Raw genomic sequence first — 24,442 nt, 5'->3', positions numbered from 1 at the left:
GCCGATTTTAGGTGTGAATATTCATGGCATATTCCTAGATTACAGGGAGATAAAGACAACGTCAGATTATCTGTCCTATCATGACTTTGATGGCGTTGAAGTGATTTTTGAGCCAGACTGCAGGCAATAAAGCTTGATGTGACGCAAATAATTTCTTGAAAACATGTTTTTAGATCGAACATACAGATAGTGCTGTTTTGTGTTTTTTGGCTGGTTTTGCCGTTTAGGGAAGAAAAAATTTTTATATAGTTTAGTTAAAAACATATAATAGCTTGTAACTGCATTGTACTTGCAAAATTAATTTTCAACACAAAAATTATATTCTTTTCAAAATCTTACCCTCGGTTTCATTCTTAAAATAAGTGACAAATTTCTGTCTCGATATACATATAAAGTATATTCTTATAAAAAAGAGAAAAAGTGTAGGTATTATTTTGGCCCAGGTTGTTCAAAGGGCGGATAACACAATGCCGGCATGGGATGAATTATTATGAATGGCCTAGCCAGAACTGTCCTGCATTTACATGTATTTGGGAAGTTATTTTTTGTTTTACCAAGATGTGAAAAATCTGTATTGGAACATAGCGTGCAATGAGCCAAATCGGAGCTTCAAGAATTAGTGCATTGGGCATGTGTTTTTTATCTCTAATTTATTCTCTTCGTTTGCTTTTAAAATAGAAAGCAGGATAAAAGAATAAATTAGGGATAAAAACGCATGCCTACTGCAATAATTCAATGACTTGAACGAAATTGCACGCTCCACGGCCCGTAGAAGACTGCGAGCAAACCAGCATGGTAAATTCTGCGAGCAATGTTAGTTTGCCGCCAGTTTCTTTACGCTCCTGACGAAAGTAAAATGTTCCTCGGAGGTGTGAACTAATCGCGAAGGGAAAATCGCTACGTGTAAGAAACAATACGTTTTTATTCCTCTTTCCACGAACTGTATGTGGGTGAAGGCTAGGGAGAAAATTTGGTACTTTGACAGCCAAGCGGAAAAACGGTGACTACGAACTGTGAACTTTCCAAGAGTCACTAGCAACTAAACAGGAATGCAAACATTAGCTGAAAAAATGCCTATCCGAGAAAATGAGCTAAAGTTGATAGCGAATTTTATTGGAATAATGGACTTAAAGAGCCTGCCAAATCTCCCAAGCTAGAAGATTTCCCTACATACGGATACGGGTGTTGTCTTTGCATTTCCATCAACCGAGGGACCGCCAGGAACACAAAATCGTGACAATTTCCTGAACTTAGATAACAGTATAATTACATTCTTAACTTACCGTAATTTTCCGTCGTATATCCCAATCAGCGTGAGCGAACCACCGCCATTTTGAATCATCATCAACATTCCAGCAAGCTGTTTTGTTCGAAACCACAACTTGATTTCGTTGCTGTCTCCATGGCTCTTCCCAGCGGTTATATAATAAACGTGAAAGCCGCTACCTTGGAAGCTTAACTCCCTATTCACACTTCTTACAGTTATCACCAATGATAACAAAACAAACAGCTCGCAAAGGCCGTTTCGCTTCCTGGTTGCATCTAACTCCATTCCGGATCCCTGACTGGCGCGAACAACAGCACTGACTTGCTTGGAAGGGGACCGCACTGTAGTATTCCTTGCTTGACTAATTCGAAACTACTTTTCGAGTTTTCTTTATGAAGACGTATTATTTGTTGTCTAGTGAGTGTTTCAACAGAATGAATAGCTTATAGCGTTTATGTGCGCATATATTTGTAGGCCAGTCGGATGCAGTTACCACTATTCAATTACAACAAATCGTCTTAAAAGAGGACTATTAAGCAAACAATCACCTTTCAACGGAAAATGATTGAAACGCGCTAACGAACCTCCGATATACACATTTATCATTACCTAAACAAACACCTGAATTAGTTCTCTTTGTTTTTCAGGTTTTCTTTTTGAACGCAATAAAACACTGTTCTACTGAGGTGTCGCGAAGGGCAAGCAACCTTTCAGGACCTTCCAAGAAGTCTAATTATGTCCATGGGAAGATTGTTGTTTCGCACTTGGAGGAGGGCTGAACTCTTATTTTGCGGGTCAAAGATTGATAATTCGTTTTCAACCGTCCATTATTTTAAGCATTGCTAATAAGCTGAAGGTGGTTGAGGTGATAACAGTTTTAAAAGCATCTTCCTTATTAAAAACACAAACAACACCTGTCTCAATTTTTTTCTGTCTTCTTTTATACTTTCCTCTAAGATTATTAACTTATTTACTGTAGCTAAGAGCTCAAAGAAACTTAATATACGTTGACGTTTTGGAACTGAAGTTTTCTGATATCGACGAACGCGGAGCTTTACTAAGAACCAGCCAGATTGCGACATGAAATCTTTGAGGTTTTAATCATTTCATTGAACAACGTATTGACAAGTCAGCGCACATGGCCTGTGTGTTTTGTCTTCGAATTCAGAGGCCACTTTTAATAACAACTCGTTATCGTTTTGATTAATGATCTGTAAAGCTATAAAAACATGTCTATTTTCAAATTTTACGAAAAACGCACTTGATTCACAGTGAAAACTCATTCAGGGCTAAACTTGGGAGAAGCATACAGCAAATAGGCTTTGAATAGGGAGGAGAGACAAATATCGAAGTGCAATTTTAAGAAAAAAGTGCTAATTAAACTCAGTCAATGTAACACGGTAACATGAAAACATTCAGGCAGGGTCGATTTCCTGGTCTTAATTTTGATTATTGCGAGATCTTGTGAGTTTAGTCTCCACAAGCTGGTAAATAGATATTTCTATCTTGTGTTGCTGCATTTGTTTTCTTTGAATCGTAAAGAATACTTTCGCCAGCGTGTTTCGTCAGTTTCAATTAAAAGTTTCAATTAAAGGTTTCAATATTTCCTTTATTAAAAAGGTGTGATTAGTTCCGCGTTGGCAGTTTACTTAATGGTTGCGTCGATTTGCATTCAGTTTATTACCCCCTGTTATGTCTGTATTGTACAGAAATCAAAATACATCATGTCCTACGAGCTTCATACTTTCATATGCTCACATGAAATTGTATTTCATTCATCAGTCGGTCACCCTGGAGTAAATGAGCTGAACTGACACTCTAGAATGAATGAGCTGAATCAGAAATAGGCCATTTCCCGTGAAGAACCGGGCTCGTAGCACAAAATCCAAAATACTGGGTGACAAGCAACTCACTGAAACTTCCGAAACAAAGAAAAAGTCAGCTAAGGTATTAGTTTCTAAGCGTGAAACTGTTAGACTACGTCGGTGAGCAAGTAAAACATTTAGCTATTTATCACCTTCAAGTAGATAAAGCCGGGAAATTAACCGCCCTAGCGAGTTTGAAGCTGACGTTTCGAGCATGAGCCCCTCGTCAGAGCTACGAAGCTTTGACCGATGAAGGCGCTTAGTTCTGGATCGGAGGCGTTTCCATTGCGGCGGACTTTTGTACCATATGTATGTGACCAGTTGATGCTAAGGAACCATTAAATTATCCCATCATTCGTCGACAGCTGCCGTCGATGCAAGGGCATCATTCCAAGTTACTGTGGGATCTGTAATTGGTCGAAATTAAGCTATTTACCCATAACTCTAAATCGCGCGTTACTAACATGACGTGTTCAGCTGCATTTTAGAAATTTTAAAAATTTCGTCGAGTTTAGCAGCAAGTTCTTGTTGCTAAGCTTTCCGACACTGAGTCGTTGGAAAAAAAAAACTAGCGAAGAAATTCCATATTTTTTTTTCTCTTAGCATTGACCTTTTAGTCAGCAAACCAGCAAGTAAGAGCCAGAGCAACGAAAACGAATCAGCACAGGCGCGCCTTCTTCACCGTGCATTGTCAAAACGTTGTAGTTAGTCACAAATAAAACTTTTTTTCGTACGTATGTCGTTGCCGCTGTTATAAATGAATTGGTCCATAACTGAGCTTAGTTGCTTAAGCTAGATTAAATTAATCTAGGATTACTGTTAACCTTAACTTCAGATTTGTTAGTTGCCAAATTCTGTGCTATTTTGACGGTTTCTCCTTCATTTTCCCTGACACCAGGGGCCCGTTTCTCGAAGGTCCCGGAAGGTTTTCGCACCCGGGAAGCCGTGGCAAAATCTCAAGCGTTATGATTACAAAGCTGTTTTATTCACATCGTAACATCAACAGAGGTTCCCTTCATACAAGAAGTTTCAGAGCGAAGGCGAAGCCTATTCGCTTAATAGACCATTTTACAGTTGTCTGCTCAGTGACCTGGCCTTTGTATGGCAACGAGGCTAGAGTTGACCTTGTTTTGATACAGACCTCACTGTTTTTGTCATGTAAATGCACCTAGTTAGCATCAGAACAACTTGTTTTACACAACAAAAGCAGTGAGGTCTGTATTAAAACAAGGCCAACTCTAGCCTCGCTGTCATACAAAGGCCAGGTTACTGAGCAGACAACTGTAAAATGGTCTATTGCCGAATCGTCTTTCGCGGCTTCCGGCTTGCTCGTGCCCCAGCGCGTGAGAGCTTACTCGTAGGCTAGAATAAGGCAGCGTCGAAGAGTTTTGTAAATGCGGCTTTATTTCTACGGTTAGGCTAGACTGCAAACTGAAACAGTCGTTTTTGGACGTTTTCGGAAGGCGCGAAGCGCCGTAAGCGCGATCCTCGCTTGTGAAGCGCGCGAGCCTCACACGCCCGTAGCCTCACACACCCGCTCACACGCCCATTCTCCCTCGCCGTTTTTACATTCGCTTCAGACCTTTCGTTCGAATATTGACCGTCGCCCGCATTCGCAAAAAAATACGACTGTTTTGCAGTCTACGGTTAGGCCTATCGTCCACACTAATCCGTCAAGAAATTGGAGCTTTTCGAAAACGCTCCTCAAAATGGAAGAATTTGAAAACGCCGGGTTTTTGTTATTGGACGGAGCTTTTCAAAAGCGATGACGTCACGGTAATCATATGATTTCCCTGACCGAGTTTTCTTCAAACACAAATCCAAGATGACCGCTGAATTGATGCATTTTTAGAGCGAGACCTCCATTTTCAAATTCCTCCGACATTGTGTGGACGGCGCCTGACTTGGTGTGACATAAATGCTGCATGATTGGGCTTGATCTTGTTTTCTACTGTTTCGTGGAAAAGATCACTCAGTTCAGTCTCCTTGAAGAAGATTTCCAGTCCGTACTGCGCACTCTCGAGAGTTTGCTTACGTTTTTTGTTATGTTTCATGTAAGACATCACAAGTAAACTACTTACATGAGGTAAATTCAAAGTTTCATGTCAACCGGCTAATGGCTGCGGCCGCACTAAGAGAGTTAACTGGGTTTAATTTTTAGAAACCTGGTTAAAATACACAAATTTCCAAGACAGTTCATTCGAACATGATGTTGATTTTGCATGGACGTCAGAGTGTTTTTCACCGCCGTCGAATGAATCGTCCTCGAATTTGACTCTATCCGAGAAATCGGCGATGGTTTGGGGAAATCACCAGGAATCCCACCATGCATGACTTTTATACCCGAGCTTTTATAGAGAGCACCTTCGAATGAACATATCGAGTCCTTTCACGCGGTTTGCGTATGCTTTCTCCATTTATGACAAAAAGAAACAGTCGCCTCCGAGCATCGCTATAGTATATTGATAGAGAAGTGCGGATTATGTTGTCTAGGAACTGGGAAAAGCTATTGCTCCACAGCTGTTACGTTTGGAAAATGCACTGCACTTAACATTGTGAATGAGCGCTTCCCGGTTAGGCCATGGTTCAGGTCCGAACGCTCCTTGCAAACTTGACTTATATGGTATAGCCGGCGAAGCATATTAGGAAAAAAACTTGAAACCCGCTTTTGTAATATAACTCCTTCGAGCTGTTGTTACCACTCGCCATGTTCAGGAACAACATCTCACACACAGAGACCGTGATGACTGACACTTCACTGGGTTAAACCAGGCAGAAAGGTAGTTAAAAATTAACCTAAGTCGGTTAAAAATCTATTGTTCTTCAATTAATCTCCATGGTAACCTTTAACCCAGTTTAAGTTCAGTGAACTGCCGAAATTAGCGGCCGCATCATGGTTTCTCGGGAACCCCGCTTAACCGTAATTGATTAATTAGAAATAACCCGGTTAACTCTTATAGTGCGGCCGCGGCCGTTATTATGGATGCGAATCTCGATGCTTCGTTCTTTCTCGTATCACTTGATGAAACAACTTCGCAACTGTAAAAATCAATGAAGTCGTTGGAAAAAAAATTTGAAAGGCCTGAAAGATAAGGTTCGAAACGAACATCGATTCGCAGTCCATCGAGTGAGACCTTATAATGTTTATAAACATTAGGATGCCGAGACTGCGCAGTACGGTATGGAAAACATCTTTATTTCCTCTCTTGCCTAAAAGTACTTCTTTTTTTTCTCGATCCCAATTTGACGAAAATTATCCCAAGATAAATTGCTTGTATAGATTGACGACAAAAACTAGAAAATTTATCACCGGCTTCAAGTCCCGGAAACTGTCGTTGTCGTTGACAATCATTTCGATTTTCCTGACTGAGTTAAAGGTGCTACGTCACAGTTCGCGCATTTTGGAAAGTCTAGCCTACATTTTTCAAGTGTGTCGTTTATACTCCTTGTCAATGTATCTTCTCCATCCTTAACCATCCTTTCTCTATCTTAGTAAATAGTACAATTTTCAGGTTTCCTTTACTGATTCAAGGTAATTTTGTACGCGGCCAAAATAACTTAAAAACTGTGGCTGAACTCTCCCGCAGACTCATCCGTTTGTTATTAACTATTAGTCTTGTTATATATTATTAGATACCAGTCTTTTTCTTTTTCTTCGCGTTTAAATGTCGATTGTAATCTAGTTAACGGTCACTTCTGAAGATGTATGTTGTACATACGAAACGTCAAGGAAATTAACTTTGTTTAACATGCGTTTTGGTTCCATGTTTATCACCGCGGTTTGTGTTTTGTTTCTTCTAAAACTCCAACAAACTTCGTTTCTCTCCCCCTCAGCTGAACACTATAATTTTACCCTCGTTCGATTTCTCGAACTAGCCGACTCGTACTCGAACTTTCCCTTAGAGATTCGAAAAGTCGGGATCATGTCAGGGATCTTGAATGCCACGCAAGGGTTATTCACATTTAAGTATTTATTTCACTTTAAACGAAACTTTACTTTATAAAACTTTTTTAACAAACGATTTCTCGAGTACTTTTACGTCTAAATTTTACAATACCAATGACCTTTTAGTTTATGATTGTAAATAAACAAGCTTCTGTATATAGACTACTTTATTAAAATTTATTTTATTATAATCTTACCAGTTTAATAGATTTATATACATCCTTTTTTGAAAATCTTTTGATGTTAATCGCAAAAAGTCTGGTCTAGTATACAATGTATTCCACTGAGTTGTTGTAAAAATTCAATACATTTATAGACTATAGAATTTTCAGCAGTGTAGCAATGTTATAAAAGCTAAAGTTCAGTTTCATATTTCTGCGAATGCGATTGCTTCAGTGGAATGACCTTAACACTGACGTTATTGCGATCTTTAAATTGATTTTCAGACTGGTTTTTGCTAGCTGAAGCAGACTGTTGCTGATGTCCTTGCCGGCAGGATGCATTTGAAATGCCGCTATAATGACTTTGATCGCTATCTGAAAAGCGACTGGCTCTCTCCAGTCCACCGGCTTGCGTCGAGGACAGCAGCGCCTCCTCTTCGCTTTTTTGGCGGGAAAATAAGCGTGCACGCGGCGAGCTGTGCTTGCGTTTGTCTTCCTTTAGTGGCCTCAGTTCACGATTTCTTCCATCGCAGTTAGCGGGAAGTTGTTTCTCCTTCCGTGGAGACCTTGAATCTTTGTCACACGAATTTTGTTCATTGTAACTGTGGCCATTCAAATTCACTCCACTGAATGGCTGCCTTTGGAGAGTATCATGTTCCAGGTGATTTACATCTAAAGAAAGATAATTATCATGAGGATCAGACGAGCGCCAGTTGCCGCGGTTGATTTCTTTGTTTCCTGTAGTTTCCCATGTCTTGAGAGTACTTTCTTTAGACGATTCATCGCACGCCTCCGTTTCCGTATCCTCCTCTTCAGCGCAGCAGTTATTTTTTGTACACTGATCTACGTCGAAGGGTTCGTGATCTGAGTCTAATTCTGAAATTGTAGCGGTAGAGTCGTTGTCCGAATCTACAAATTGTCCATTTGCTGCTAGCTGTGATGATTGGTCAACCTTTACGGCTGATTCGCTTTGCGTGGTGTTGCGTGGATTTCTATCTTGATTGATAGCACCTACATGGCTTTCTTTCTTGTCGTTATAATTAGCTCTGACGTCACCGGAGGCGGACAGGACGTCAAAGATAACTTCTTTCAGTTTCCTAATCTGCTGCTCTGTGCTGAGCTGTTTTGGCGCGGGAAAGCTGGTGACTACATCGATGAGGCCAAGGTCAAGGTCTTCGTATTCAATTGTTTTCTCAGGGACGTCTTTATCCATTTCAGCATTTTCTGAGTTCAACGAAGAGCTACCAATGCTAATATCAAGCCTGTCGGTCTCGGCATCACTGTAGAGCTCTGGCGATGACGAAATATGACAGTCGTGCATTCCAATATCGAAATTCCTAGCTGGGTAAGGACTAGCCTCGAACTGAAGAATCGGCTCGGGTTCAGTCTCCCCGTACATTGGGCTCGGTGGACCCAACTCAATGGTGTCCATATGGCGCACATCGTGATACAAAGGCGCTTGTAAACACTTGCAAGGAAAAAATAAGTTCTGTTTTATAAGAAGAACGACGATTGCAATGATGAAGACGGCTAGTATGACACTCAGTATGATTAGCACAAGTTCTTGATTGGCGTTTTCACGTATGGTGATATATTTTCGTGGTGATTCGATGACTACAATGCCTGGCGGGTCTGAGTTGTTCGTTGGTGTGACTGTGGCTTGGGTGCGTGTTTCTGAAGAACTGGAAATATTTGTGGTAGGCTTACCATTTCCACTAGGGTGAGTAGGAGTTAATGTCCCGTCTTGTTTTTTACCGGTTTGTTTCCCACTTGTCGTTATAGTGGATTTAGTGCTTGGAGACTTTGGTGACGTTTCGGTCACTGGAAAGTTAGTTGTTGAGGTTCTTTTAGTGTCTGAGCCATAACATTCAAGACTGCCGAGGACATAATTAGATCTAACGCTAGTTCCATCAACGCTAAATAGCAATGTTTTCACGGGCAGACTTCTTGAGTCCGTCAAATATCCACCATCCACGTGCCAGGTATTGTTAACGGTATCACAATTACACACCTTGGAACTGTCTACGCATGTTCCGTTCATCCCGCATGCGCATTTCATACTGCCACGCGAGGCACCTGACCAGTAATCCTGTGTCTTTCCGTCGCGTGACACCCAGCGTGCTCCGCGACCCGACTCAAGATTGAATGAGTTGGGTGAATCAAAAAGGACTGAGTTGTAGCAGTTGTATTCAAGATATTGTCTACAGTGCGTGCTTGTTGCTATGAGATCTTTGATGTTCTGCTCGTTGGAGTTCTCATAGGAAATTTCGTGGCGATAAGATTTGTCGTCGACCTTGTTTTGAGCAGCAATGATGGGTTTTCTGTCTTGAGCGTGAAAAATAACGGTGGAAGGTCCATCTACGTTGGTCATGTTGCAGTAAACTAAAAAAGTGTCCGAACTGCGCGGGTTTACCTTGTAATATCCGTTACTTGTTTTACCAGCTGCCCACCAATCAGCGCATGTCTGCATGAAAAACGAAGGCTTCTCGCATTTTTCACCCTCGAAATCAGTCTCCGAGCAGTGGCAAGAGGTTTGGTTATAACGCTGTGAGCATCTGCCGCCGTTTTGACACGGGTTAGGTACACAGAGGTCGTGAAGGCTGCACTCGGATATCTTAACCTGAGATTTGTATGTAACAGTTGTAAAGTTGATTTTTTGTCCCTGTACGATAAGGTCGCGAATACATCCTATAAAACCAGGCCTACCTTTGTCACTTGCTCCAATAAAGACCTCGGAACTGCTGAGAAACGTGCCCAGGGAACGTTGGCTTTGGGAAAGCAATTCAGAGTCCACTTCAAGCCTGACATTTTGTATACTGATATTAACAGCAACATGATGCCACATTCCGTCGTCAAGGGCCGACCCACCGATCAGTGTCACAGGAGTTGATTTACTCGCAAAACTCACTTCCACTTTGATCTTGCCAGAATCCAGTGAAATGAAAATTTCAGCGCCGTTACTTTTTGTTATTCTTTGAATTAACAAAATTCCGTTAGAGTTGTATGTGCGGAATTTGAAGCTGTACTTGGCAGTGTTCTTGTTATCAGCATTAATTTTTATAAAGGACTCAGGTTTTGGAAAGGTAATTGGACTGTACCCTCCAGGGGTAGCGTTACAGCTAGAAATCTTTTTCCCATGTACAGTTGCATTTCCTCTTCTGGCCAAATAAAGAAGCTTTAGACCGTTAACCTTTACGAAGTTGTCGTCAAGGCAACCTTCAAATCTGAGAAAGGGATTTGTCCTGAAACGAGGATGTCTTGACTGCGCATAGCTATTGTCAACACCGCCTAGATAAAACATCTGATGTGCGTAACGCTTGGAATAAAATCCGGGAACGTTAATCGGATACTTCAAGATGTCAATGTAAAAGATTAGTGTGGTACTGCTTCCTCTTTTTATTTGAGTTTGATGCCACTCATTATCCGCCAGATCCGATTTTCCAAAGAAGCTTTTGCTAAACAGATTGGCCACACCCCTCACAAGCATCGAAAATCTAGACGGATGAAAGATGTTAAAAGATTAGAGCGGTTTTCAATTGAGTTTCGTAAAACCAAAACCAAAGTCATCACTCTAGCCGATGACAAAGGACACAAACAATACAGTGAGCCAATCAAAACTTGAAGCCAATACTTGTGGCTGACGCAAAGCGCGGGAAAACGGGTGAGAGGGACTCACGATTCGTTTTGGTTTTACTTCTGATTGAATGAGAAAGCGGCGAGAGATTTTTGGGCCAATTGTGCGGCGTAGTAATGCAAAACAATTACGTTTCGACATTTTAATGAAAACCGTTCTAATATCTGTCTAACTGTATTAAGATTAGTAGTCCTCTTGACACATAACGGTTGTTTGCCGTGATACCCACATATAAGAACTGCGGTTAAGAACCTTTAAACTGAAATTTTGCCAAATGAGCACCATATATATAAGAGTCGCTACAGCCTTAAAAATTGGAAAAGATTCTTAATGCAAGAAGAAAAAAAGAAACCACTAGCCTTTACACAAGTGTTCTTTTAGAACGATTGAAACAATATAGTGAAGTATTAAAATCAAATATGTTATTTTGAACTTAAGTTAAACAATAATGATAAATAAATGATTAGTTCACACTTGTTTTATATATGTTCGGTGAGCTTGTAAGGGTCAATAATTCACTTATTGACTCAAATTAGAAACACTTGATACTGACTTCTCAGCAGACATCCATGACATATTGAGGTATATATATATATTGGTATACAAAATTCAGACGTTCTTATACGTATGTTGCACTGCAAACCCTACAGTACTAGTATGAGGTTTATAATCAGAAATTTTTACCCTACTTCTCTCCAAAATACGAACCATGGCGAGACCAAACGAGTCAGACATGCCGCCGAAGCGTACCAAACAAAGGTACGATTAGATATTTACCGTATCCAAGTTTGGCCAAGTTACCATGATATCGAAACCATATCAGGTCAGTGACTTGATATCGCACGACATCAGGACAGCAGACACGGCGTCCGATTAGCTAATTGAGAATTTGGACACGATAATAAGGGATACTATCACATGACTTGGCTCCACTTTTGGCCGAGCAGTGAAACAATTTTGACCAAAATTTTGACGAAGCACCTTGACCGAACACGAAAAGCTCTTACGGCACCAAGCGATTCTTTCAAGACACGAGCAAAAAATTTGTAAAAGAAGAAACTTTTTATCGCAGCCTTGTGCTTGTGTAATTCATCATGATTCCATTTTTATAACTTCAGTACACTAACATAGTAATTTTTTGCAGGCTTTAATTTCACGACTGCTTAAGTTGTGTGCCTAACTGCGATGATCAATCACGTCTTCATATCTTCTCCGCACTTCAAATATATGATCTTTTTATATTCACTTGTATTCTTCACCATCTACGGGTATATCACAAACTCACAAAGAGACCAGCTCCCAGTTGGCTTGATAGCTCAGTAGGTAGAGTACAGCACCGGTATCGTAGAGGTCATGGGTTCGAATCCCGTTCAGGCCTGCATTTTTTTTTTTTTTTTTTTTCAGGCTTAAATTGCACAACTGCTTAAGTTATATGCATAACTGCGATGATCAATCATGTTTTCATGGTAAATCATTATTTTCCGCTTTTACTTTTCGAAGTTAAAGCACCTCCAAGTTTAACAGCAAAATCTACAGCTAAGTTAATTTGCTTATCAGATTATTTGGGGGGAGGGGTCAGTGTTATCCGTTTTTCCATGCTCAGTAATTATTTACATTTCAGCTTCCCGAATTTATTCATAAACAATCACCAGAACAAACATTCTTATCAATTGTAGAAACTCATGAATAAAGAAATACCCGGTTAGCGGTATCGCTTCAATCTTTTCTGGAAATGCATGCATATTAAAAAAAATTTTTGATTCGGAAACGTCCCCTCCTCTGCATTAGAAATTGATTAGTGATAATGAGGCATGCATCTTTGAAAATGAAACACGTGCTGACGAAAATTACCTTTTAATTTATAGCAACTGGTGCGATTTTCCGATTTACAGATTTATATATCGTAGCATTAATAATAATTTACGACACCGGGGTACTGAGATTTATCACAGATCGAAAACCGGATATCATACAACCACAAAGAAAATGGTACCAATCAGGTACCAGTTCGTTTGGGAGGTGTAAATACCGTGAAAAGATTGTTAAAGAAGGATAAATTTTCCCTCAGTTCCGTAATGAAAATCATAACAAAATTTAAACTGCGGGTACGTTAGGAGTCAAGTCTTCGATAGCTTTATTTTAACAATTCGAAGACAATTTAATGCTATATCCGTTGGCATGACTGAGACATGTAGCAACCGTGCATTCACAGTTATGTACTGTCGGACTAAGCAGTGTATAAATGGATAGAAAAAAGGAATAGGGGTTACCAAAACTGAAAAAAAATTTTGTGACAGTGATTTGATGTAAAAGACAAGATATTCTATTTTTGATCATTCGGTTTGCCATTCCGCTTCGAGTACGCTGGAGCCGAATATTTTAGACTAGTAAGTCAGCCAGGAGAACCTAGGTTTAATTGCCGAGATGACTGAGATTTGCGTATTTCTTTCAACATGAATAATGCATTTGTATGCTTCAATCAAATCAAACATCATTAACCGAATAATAAAGCCGATTGGAAACATTCTTATGACAAAATCAGTTTCGACAAAGTGCGTATTAGTGGCTTCCTAAACTACAGCCGGATTACTTGAACAGGCTGGAGAAAAGTTACCTTTATTCGTTCTTTTTTGAAAATTTATCGGTAAACTTTTGCAGCAGTTAAAACCTTGTGCAGTGGGTCACGTACGCCAGTGATGAAAAGTATTAATATAAATACTATTCGTAAACCGCATACTGAATCGCGAGCCAATAAATGAAACCTAACACTTGCACTTTCATTTCATGGATCTACACTTTTAACCAAAGACGAAAAACACACTTGTAAACAATACACTACGATATATCCAGTCAAACAAACCGAGAAAAAGACGTCATTTTGTCGGGCCGGTAACTTAACACAAAATTGCTTTCATGTTTCAGTTTAATTTACATCTAAACATTACGAAACGTTTGTAGATCAGTAGACTTAATTGTTGTATAATAGAAATGAATGAAATCCTCGATAACATCTCATTTATTCAAATTTAACGTACTTGCGAGACAGTCTGTCATAATTTATGCATTGCGAAGAGCGATTAGCACTATTTCTTTTTAAAGCAGACTTTTATGACATGTTTATCTCTGATCGTAAACGTCCATTGCTCTCTGACTTACGCTTAGCGCACAGGACGGTCCATATAAATATTTCATGATGTCCTAACTGCACTGCGCCTGCGCACTCCGAACTTGGTGCAGGTGCAACGAAAGGTAGATTTCTTCGAGTGCATACAATTCATCTTTTTCAGTAATTAGCCTCATGGTGAAACAATTTTTGTCACAATGTTGAAACGGCGACTGTAGCGATTTCGTAAATATGGGCCAAATATGTAGGTTTTGAAAAAGAACTCCATCGAAGAAAGTAACGGTTGAAGAAATTCTGGATATACGGAGGGCAACTCGCAGAGGGGAGCACTTACGGAAAAGCCACAAAAAACAAATTATCAAGACTTACTAGTGAGACGTTTTTGATTTTACAGCTTACAAACTGACGTAAATAAAGTAAACGGAAAGCTTAAACATCAAATGAAATTCGATTCCACGACAAAATAATCAAAAGTAATGAAATCGGATCTCCTTCCGGCAAACCGTAAAACTCTTCATCAGCCGAGTACGCAGGCTTCTAAATAAAGTTTTTTGGAAACCGAACTTTTATAAATTGAATTTAAAGGGTCAGAGCTCCCAACAAACAGAGAATGATCATGCCGGGTTCTCTAACAATCGCGATTTTTCTGTGCAAACCCTACTGAATAGGCATAAAGGGGAAAAATTGATTTACCACGTATGTGTGCGCGAGTTCTTTCAGTGATAGTCTTCTGATCTCCGATAAGGCGGAGTTATTAAAATTTTTAGCTAAATATTTTATCCTTTTTTATCAGAATAATTTCATTTTCTTTTTACAATTTCTCAGCGTGAGCTTGCACAAATTCGACCAAATATTACCAATAATTATAACCTGCATAAAATGGAGCCTCTTGCCTATAAAAAGATAAAGGAGAGGCTTATGCGGCTAGTCTGCTTCTTTCTTAAAACAGGCGCCGTTCAATAAAAACACTTGTGCGCCCGTGACAGACGTAAGTCATGATCCCCCATTGAACAGTTTCCAAAGACAGTTGGCAAATTTTACCCTTGCTTTTAAAATAAGAAAGAATAATAATCAACATCCCACTTCACAGAGAGAACAGGCGAAGATGTAAACTGAGATAAGAAGAAACAACTGAACCTAACAGGCTTACGTACCTGATCTTTCCACGCAGGAGCTCAAGTGTTATGAAGTCGCCTCCGCTACTGGTCGCGTGGAAGAGCACTCCAGAAGGTTTGATCGTTTTAAACAAAACAACGATGTCGTCTGGAAACGTTCGCGGCTCTCCGCTGTACGAGTAAGTGACGTAGGTGGACCCATCGAAGGTTGTGTTTGATTCACCGTATACATACGAAGCAATCAGCGCCAGAAATAACAAACCGAATGATGCGACTGTAAACATTTTGCGTGGGTGCCTTGTGAACGTGCGACCCAATTCCTTTCTGCTCTACACATCAACATGAACAGCAGCTGCTCAGGTTGTGTCTAAACCGCCTCGACTGACCTCACTGCCTCCCGAGCTGGCATCCTTATTTATACCATCTAGCAGCCTTTCCTTCTATCGCTAAACAATGTTTGCGAGATAATGAGAGTCCTTTGATCGCTACGCCCGAGCCAGCATGTCCCCGGGCTGAGAAAAAATAAAAATAAAAAGAAATTATACAGCGCAGTTATAACAAAGCATATTGTACGTTTAATCTCACCCAGTTACAAAGAGAGGAACACTCATTCCATTTGTCCCTTTCAAAATTAATTATCCCAGTTAGCCCGGTTTATTGATCTATGCAAAAAGCTCAGGCAATGAGGACAGCCTGTTGACAATTACCGTGTTCGCCTGACCAGGCCGATACGAAGAGTTTACCACTGTAGAAGAATGCATCGCACCCGATACAAAAATAGATTCATCGTCTGGTAGTCCGCTTTCGGAAATTTTATCCAACTTTCTCCAAAGCTGACGTTTTACGTATGAATAATTACTAAATCAATTGACCAGAAGGACAAGAATTGTGGGCATCCTCGATGCTAATTGGACTAGAATACCCAGTAATTGTCACATTCGAAACAAGTGTGTGTTTTTTGATACTTGCGTATCCGTTCACAATCCTTGACAAGGCGACCTAATATCTGGGCTATGACAGCACAGGAAAATATTGAAACAAGTCGTTAAACAACGAGAAGCGAGCCAGTTGGAACACTTTTTCCGCTCTTGATTTTGCTAATTGTCCAGACTGTAGTGTTTCTTATTAATTTTTTAGGGTATATGGAGGGGAATCGATTCATGGTTAGTAGACTTAGAGAGTATCTGTTGATGGCAACATCGCCTTAGAACAGGGGAACAAAGCGAATCAAACAGGGACCTTTCGTTGAACATAAAGAGATCGAGAAAAGAGACCAGCTTTCGCCATTGTTCCTACGTTTCGAAAAATTTACGAAAGCAAGGAGATCTTTCTCGGTTTCCCCTCCGCGATTAATTAAAATGATTCCTGTTTCTGTCTCGTTTTTGGGCGATAGATGAAAGAAATTGTTGGCGCAGAGAAAAGTCCTCTTCTTGCGATAAGTAATTGCTGCACAAATGGAAAACGCAGTTTTGATCAAGAAAGTCGCGGATTAACTTGGCGATCACGAGGCGATTTCGGAATTCCCTCGTTTGTTCTTCGAATGAATCTCGCCTACGATATTAGTTTTGGGGCAACGTTTGCCTAGTTATAATATAACCCACTGCGTTGCGACCAGGTAATGTAAAACAAATTCACATTTCTACGGACAGGTGACAGATCTGCGTTCAATATTTTGACATTCTTGTTTCATCTACTCTTAGTAATTAAGAAACTACATTTATTTGCCCAAGCGATTCATGGACTGCCAATTAAATCGTGCTTAGGGTATTTTGAAACAATAGGTTAATAACCCATTTCTGTCAGCGTAATAACATTATTCAATAACGACTTGGGCTTAATTGTCTTCCATTCGTTATTCGATTTATGCTCGTCTCAGTGGAAAATTTACCTTTCGGTGGAACTGTCATGAAATCGCATTCCGCTCCTGGATAGCGATTAACTGCTAATAAATTGGACGTAAAGTAATGGAGACCAGATGAATTGGGCTCCATGTTAGTTTGGCCGCAAACTGTCCCGGCATTAAAAATTTATCGACCACCACGTGGTACAAGAAACTTGCGAAATAGGCTGGTATGTGGTCTGCGAGTTAGCAATCAAGCAAGACAAGAGACAATACTTATAAAAGGGGATTACGTCCAAAATTATTGTGTTTTCTAGTGTTTCTGCCACGTGCCGCGGCGTTATCGTATTATACTCGCGACGATTAAACGGTCGAGTGCTTTCCGTGTAAAGAGACCATTGTTAGCTAGTATAACAATAAAAGAAGCTGAAGTTCTGGTTTTCCAACTAACGTAAACATGCAACCTCTACTTTGGTTCTAAAAGTTGAATTAATAGCATCGCACTAACTAGTTTTCTAAGAGGATTCTCTACTATGAGAATGAGAATGAAATACGTTTAAAAACATTCTTGCTTTTAGGTCTGACGGAGTTTCCATTTAATGGAAAGCCAAGAATAACTAGAAAAGTACAAACGTGTGTTGTAGTAGGATCACTGAATATAAGGGCCAGTTCTGATGAACCGAATGCTTTCTTTTTTCTTTTGTGGGCATGAAAAGTTGTCGAAGACCTGTCCAACTCCGGTTATGTAGAAATGCAAACAGAAATCTCATAAAACAGCCACCTAACTTTGTAATTTATTTCATTTTAAATACACATCACGACAGCTAATAGTAATATGGAATTCTATCAATATTGTTTTTTGTTTATCTTGCGTTTGAGTAGCTTCAGAATATACAGTTCCATTGTTCGCAAAACTCCATCAAAGATCATGATTTTAACTGAAAAAAATCACTCGGAACTTTGATCAATATCTCTTCATATCCACCATACGGTCGACACCGCAGTCTCTTTTTTTTTTTATCCGCATTGCCCAGGGTCTTTCTAGAAGTTTACTACACAATGAAGCCACCTATCTAATAATCAGACACCCTCTATGGAGGTAAAACAAGAAACGAAATAAAAGAGGAAAATATATACTAAAAGTACTCAGTTCTTTGTGGTCAAGCGACCTCCCGCATGGAAACATATAAATTTAAAAGCCTTTCCTTGCTGTTTGGATATAACTTTAAACTTATTTCCCTGTAGTAGATTGTTTATCAGCTTAGTTTAATTGTCCGTAAATAATAATAGTATCTAAAGCTTCGCATAATATCAAGCTACCTGGAGCATTGAAGGACTTTTTCGTAGCTTTCTTTCGCTTCTGGCTATAAATCAGCAAGCATTAATTTTCAAATCTTGGTCGGGGTGTCAAGGCTCTGAAGAAAACTTTCAAAAAGAAGTGCATCGACACCAAAGAAGCTAATTCGATGAATCATGCCCCATGGTGTGAGAAGTCGGCCCTCGCGTGCTTAATGAAACATTTCGCGATAAACTTGCGGTAAATGTTTGGCGAGTGAACAAAAATATTTGAAGAACTGCAAGATAGTTCAGGGTTTGTTATTTATATTCGTGTAATGAATAACGCCTCTTGGGCAGACGGCTTAGACAAGACGCTATGAATACAAATGCTAAGCTATGCGAGGAAAACGTCAGTGTTTCAGGCTGGAAATTTTGACTCTTCCTGAGTACCGGACAGTGTTAAACAGGCTGATAACCATTGAATCTCACTAAAATTGCTCTGAATACAACATGAATTTTCGCTCAGCTCAGTACAGGACATGAAATGCGATTTTTTTATAAAAGTTTTCTTTCCGATTTAAGCTTGAAAGTAATTAAACAACAGTTTCTTCGACTTTTAGTAATCCGCATTTAATGGACAAAGGAAACTAAAGACCGCAAAAAAATTGAAGGATGAAGGGTAACTAGAAGTAATATACCATTTGAGCGAGTCTAGTAATCCGTAAAAATATTAAAAACACATGTATACTCACTCATACACCTATGACAATGGAAACTAAAGCGGCAGAATCTTTTTTATTTTCAAGAGTCACATGGAATTTCTGACAAACTGTAAAATCTTGTAGTTTGCCTACAGGACTGAATCGAGGTGATTTTGAAACCCATATAGAATAGCCATTACAAACACAGTTTGAAACCATCAATAAGCCATCTTGAACTGCCGTTACGTTGAAGTGATAAAACCAAGATTTGCAGCACGTAAACCGCCCTTTGTCGTTCCCTTTCAAAGGCAATTAAAATCGTTCTTAATCCGGAACAACAATAAAGAGTTAATCCTGCGAACAAAGAAACTACAGAACGTGCGAAGGCTAAATCCATGCGAGCTATAGTGTGAGGCCAGTAAAACAAAAGATCAGGGAAAATTGACATCAAAGACACCTGTTTCGGTCCCGTACATCAGAATTCATGTCCAAACTCATGGACTTACCTGTTCATATGTTTTACTTCTTGGTAAAGGCAATAGGTCGCGGAAAGAACCTTAATCTTTCATCTTGAACACGTAACACAGGTTATGTGGAGCACTTCGTGACAATTATTAAAAAAGCATGGGCGACAGAGTGTCTTCAAGATCACTTATAGACAATTAAATCCCTCATCTTTTACTAATGATTTTCCTGTGGTCAGCTGGTCTCGAGGAACTAGGGCCAAGCGCCTGGCCAAGGGCAGGGGCGGCTCGGCTTTGCCGTTCGGACTTTTGTAATGTGATCGAAAAGTGACTGAGGAACGTTGTTTTCGTTAGAGATGTAGCAATTCTCGAACCATACTGTCAGTCGCCGCGAACGATTGCTTAGTAGTTAGATGTTTTTTCTGATTTCGTGATACTGAAAAGAGGGCTCTTACATCTTCTTGTGCAACCTGATATCATAGTAGGGAATTTCTCCTAAAAACTGCGGTGATAGTTTGTGATGTATACACACTGAGTAAAAAGAAGTCAAACTAAAAGTTCTGGACTGTGCACTAGTTCAAACGAAGAACGTTGCAAACTCAGCTGTATGGTTGTTCGAGCTGCACAAGTAAATCAGATATACTTGTGACCAGAATAGTGAGGAAAGAAATAATCTTCTTTTCTTATTAGTGGCCTTTTAATAGTTTTCGAGTGCCATCAAGATCCTCATGGACATAGAGCTCTCAAAGAAGACGGAATTGTTTGGCAAACAATGGAAGGTTTTCAGACCCTGAGGACACAACTGGCGACTTCAATAAAACGAATAATTATAAAAATTAACTTTGCTCTTCTGTTGTAGGCTAACTGAAGTGTTATCATCTTCAGCTGTATGAAGGTCAAATAAAAGAACTTTGAAAACCAGTGAACTCTGGTTGAGAACACGTAGTAGCGACTAGTCAACTGGTGTGTCGTATGACTGTAACCATGGTAACAAAAAATCCGGAGACTAAAAAGAAAGTAAAAGAAAGCAGGCCGGGCGGAGAGATGATTCGATAGCATGTATATCCACCTTTTTTGTCCGTGAGATCACCTTTTATGCGGTTATAGTGAAACTGTACCCAATACGGAAAGGATAATAGCCGCTTTCGTCAGAATTTGGCTTGAGGTCAAGCTGTAACAAGGCGCGAAAATCTATGCGCTGAAGCTAAGCAGTTTCCGAACGTTTCTTTCTACAGACATAAAGATCATAGCTAGCACCTAAAAATATTTCTGAGTCTGCCTGACCTCGCTTGCGGCTATGAACAATGGGAAGGATCGACATTTGAGTCTCATAAAATAGATAAAACTGAGAATTTCACAAACGGTGCAAACACTTTTGCCTTTAGAAGTTGTAACTAAGCGGGCTTAAAGTTGATTGAAATAGCCCTGCAAATTTGCCAAAAAAAGAAGATGAGACAACATTACTGATTCATTTTAAACGTGCGTGTCTGAGACACTTGTATCTTCTGATATGACGTGTTTCACACCCGAATGTTTATATCGTGTTAATGTAAACACCAATTTGATGGCGACTGCCCTTTTCAGTTAGCGACCAGCACAGTAAATCTAACTCACCAACTATGTTAAATTTTACCTTTGTTTTTAAAGTATCGGCTCAGCTTGTATCTTAGGAAACCCCTCTGCAGTTCTAATCGCCAGCCTTTAAGTGCCGTAAAAAATTCTTTGTCGAGTGTTGGCCTGCAGCATAAAAGGGCATTTAAGAAAAGCTTTCCATATCAACTATTTACATCAGTTACTAATTACGACATCTCCTGGAGGCGTCGATATGTTGAAATCACTAATGTAATTAGTATGGCCACTTATACATAAAATTATCCAGTGCCTCGGGAAACACTGATTGTACTGAGTGTATGAACACAATAGAGGTTGACAATTCGTCCTTTTCAGTTAGTTTTTCTTCGCAATTCTTTGCAATAACAAGGAAAAAACTATTTTTAATCAGCTTAGTAGCTTTTTAGATAATGTAAATTTCAGGCACCTGAAGTATTCCAAGGAGTCATGAAAAATAAAAAAACCGATGTGAATTTTACCTTTTATCTTGTTAGCGTGACATACCAAGCATGCTTGTCATTCGAAAAAAGTACAAATGGATCAAAGATGGGGAGGAAGGTTTGTGGTTAAGGTTCTTCCCTTGAGAGAGGTCTGTAAATTCTTCGAGATTGATCCCTTCACTAGATCGAAGTTTTCTCAAGAATCTAACATTAAAAACCATGGCAATTATTGCCACTATGTTCGCCTTCAAAACAAAGACGGACTCATTCTGTCGAGGTTGCCAGCAGAGTCTCCATTTTGAATAGCGTGACACAGACCTACTAAGGGAGCGTAGGGCGGAAACTTGGTCACGATATTTCAAGTTTGCTGTTACTTTTAATTTTAGAGACAAAGGCCTTTTTGTGAAACATCACAAAATAGATCAAAAACATTTTTAAAAATTCTTAACCTAACGCTGAATCCAAAAGAAGCAGACTTTTTCACTTTCTCTATTCAAGAAATTTACTCAGCATCATACCTAGACTTTCAGTTCATAGACTCTTCGACGCGCTTCACGGATCTCCGCATCAAAAAAATTCGCAAGCCACCGTGAGAGGCACCGTGAGATCTCAAAGTTCTTTCTTGGCGGCGGGAATGGGAAGAGAACTCAGGCTTTATAGAACATCAAAATATTACTCCCCACGAAAAGATTATAGTTAGAATTCCATGAGATTTCTTTTCCGTTGCGCTAATGCTGAGCTAACCGTGTGTTACTGACAAGTTAGCAGCAAATTAGTCTCGCGTGTTAACCCATAGTTGAGGACTTCCGGAGATTATAGTCACAAACAATTATACTTCTTTTTTTAAAGAATTTCGTGGTAACCTGCCAACACAGTTAGTGTTATGCTGCCAACCAGTACACAGTTATGTCTGTCTTTTCGTGCGGTTCGTTTCACAGGATTTGGAATGCAGAGATAACTCTCTGGTGGGTCTGGTGGGCGACCGAAAACTGTGACTTGGACAAGAATAGACCTTTTCACGGTTTCTGACGCCATCTTGCTTGGAGGCAAACGCATCAAAAGTTGCAGTAAATGTATGGGAAAGTTTGATGCTCAATAAGTGATTGACGTTCTGGGTATTTATGAGTTACTGAGGAACAGATACGCTAAAGAAGGATTTTTACTATTAAATTTGAAGACCATAGATTTGCTGTGAGGTGAGGAATTGCACTTTTAACTTTTCAAACAAATGTCTCTAAATTTCCTCGCGAAATGCGACTCATTTTTACAGATAACTGTATAAAAAAGTTAAAACTTTAATTGTGGCTTTTCTAGCGAGGGTATATTTCCTTCAAATTTGATCAGAAAAATTTTTCCCTAGACTAGAAAATTTAGTTTTAATTCACAAATACTTCAGAACTCAAATTTTCGGCGAGTTGTTAGACACTAAATTCTTCATTTTCCCCACGCATTTACTGTAATTTTTGCCGTGTTTGCTCCAATCCAAAAATAAGATGGCGTCAGAAACAGTGAAAAGATCTGAAGAAACAGCGACTGATATTTTGACGATCATGAAAGGTTAAAAGAAAAAAATATTTTACCTCAATAAATAAACAGCCGCAAGAGCCTTGATGATTAAAGCTCCTGGCAGCCGCAAAATAAGAAAAGGCTTTGTTTCTTCAAGACCTCTCCCCACCTTTTGTCGAGTGTTTAGTCTGTTGGATAAGAATAACATGGATGAGATTAAAATAAATCGACTCAGACACGATAAAAACACGTCTTTGAAATCGGAGTTTAAGTTGATCACCTTGGTAGCTGACCGACCATTCATCGGTGCTTGTAACAAAATACTCAGTGTTTCAACGAAAACTGAAACTAAACATTACTTGCATTTGAGAAAAGGATTGCCCGGGAAGGATTGAGCAATCCGTGGCGTGATAAAGGACAGGTTCGATCTTTATCTCAGCAAATTTCTTCCTGACATACACAAATCACAATTATTAGAAAGCAACCTTTTAAGTTCTTCGAAGGGTGCACGGTATTATTCGAAAACTGTTGTAAAATTTTGGTTAATGTTCTGGATACACTCGCCTTTCCACTCAGTGTTATCCACGAGACGGAGTGCCGAGCAAAGACCAGCAAAGTTAGGAGCTTCGGGCGAGGTGAGCTCCAACCTGTAGTCCGTTTATCGATTGCCCTCTTTTCCTCTGTTATGGCGCGATTACAAGACACAGTCCATTAGATCTACCTATAATTGTTCTAGCGTTAAACACCTACCTCCGTTCCTCCAGTTATTGCCACTGCCTTTCACTCTCTTTGTTTTTAAAGCCAACTGGCAAAGGCGCCGGCGGGCTGCAACGTTTGGCGAAGCGGGCGACTCTGAAATGGATTATCACTTGGGCTAGTAAAAAGCTTCGTATTTATTGTTGAGAAAACAAAACCTTTTGTTTGCAAAGTATTGAGTTACAAGAGGTTTGCTTAGAATTATCTGATGTAAGTTATATAAACAGCCCAAGACCGCTGCAAGATAACAGAAAGCTCTCAAGGGCTGGATTAGAGTTTGCCTCGCAACCGCTGGTCTGGAATGGCGGGAACTGATAGCACAGCACTATACTGTTCACTCGACTCGTGTACTAAGGAATGCAATAGGCAAATTGCAATTGCATGGTGTATACGTAAACATTAATTTTAGAAAATAATTTGTTAACAGTTAGTTATTGATGTGGAGGAAAATTTAAGATTTAAAGGAACAAGTAGTTTGTCATGTTTGGAAAATAGGAATTTTTGCATTAGGGATCTGATGACCTTCATGGTTCCACCTTTTCAATACTTTTATCTAAGACATTTGTTTCAAGTTATGGTCCCCCGTTTTGATTTAATCAATTTTGATTGTTTATTGGCGGCTTTTTGCTACGTTGTCGTCATATTTTGACCCAGTAAACAACTGTATGTTTCTTGTTGGTTCTGAGTTATTATTTTGTTAGAATAGTGCTGTCCCAGCCTTCCTAACTATTAAT

At 39.6% G+C, this 24,442-nt stretch overlaps 1 protein-coding gene across 2 annotated transcripts; it reads right to left on the bottom strand.

The window, feature by feature from the left end:
• Window positions 1-7,362: 7,362 nt before the first annotated feature.
• On the bottom strand, window positions 7,363-19,765 carry LOC145465776 (uncharacterized). 2 transcript variants are annotated; one of them, XM_081449532.1, is made up of 3 exons: window positions 19,438-19,765; window positions 15,152-15,624; window positions 7,363-10,733 (listed from the first exon to the last, which is right to left on the bottom strand). In XM_081449532.1, exons 2-3 carry the CDS (start codon window positions 15,394-15,396, stop codon window positions 7,433-7,435), a joined length of 3,546 nt encoding a protein of 1,181 aa, XP_081305658.1. In that variant the 5' UTR covers window positions 15,397-15,624; window positions 19,438-19,765; the 3' UTR covers window positions 7,363-7,432. The 2 variants fall into 2 exon arrangements, with proteins under 2 accessions (XP_081305658.1, XP_081305659.1); XM_081449533.1 differs by lacking the exon at window positions 19,438-19,765 and adding an exon at window positions 15,820-15,916.
• Window positions 19,766-24,442: the final 4,677 nt, after the last annotated feature.

This window comes from Orbicella franksi, chromosome 13, assembly GCF_964199315.1.
Source record: "Orbicella franksi chromosome 13, jaOrbFran1.1, whole genome shotgun sequence".
Lineage (NCBI taxonomy): Eukaryota > Metazoa > Cnidaria > Anthozoa > Scleractinia > Merulinidae > Orbicella > Orbicella franksi.
This window is presented reverse-complemented; position numbering and strand designations above follow the sequence as displayed.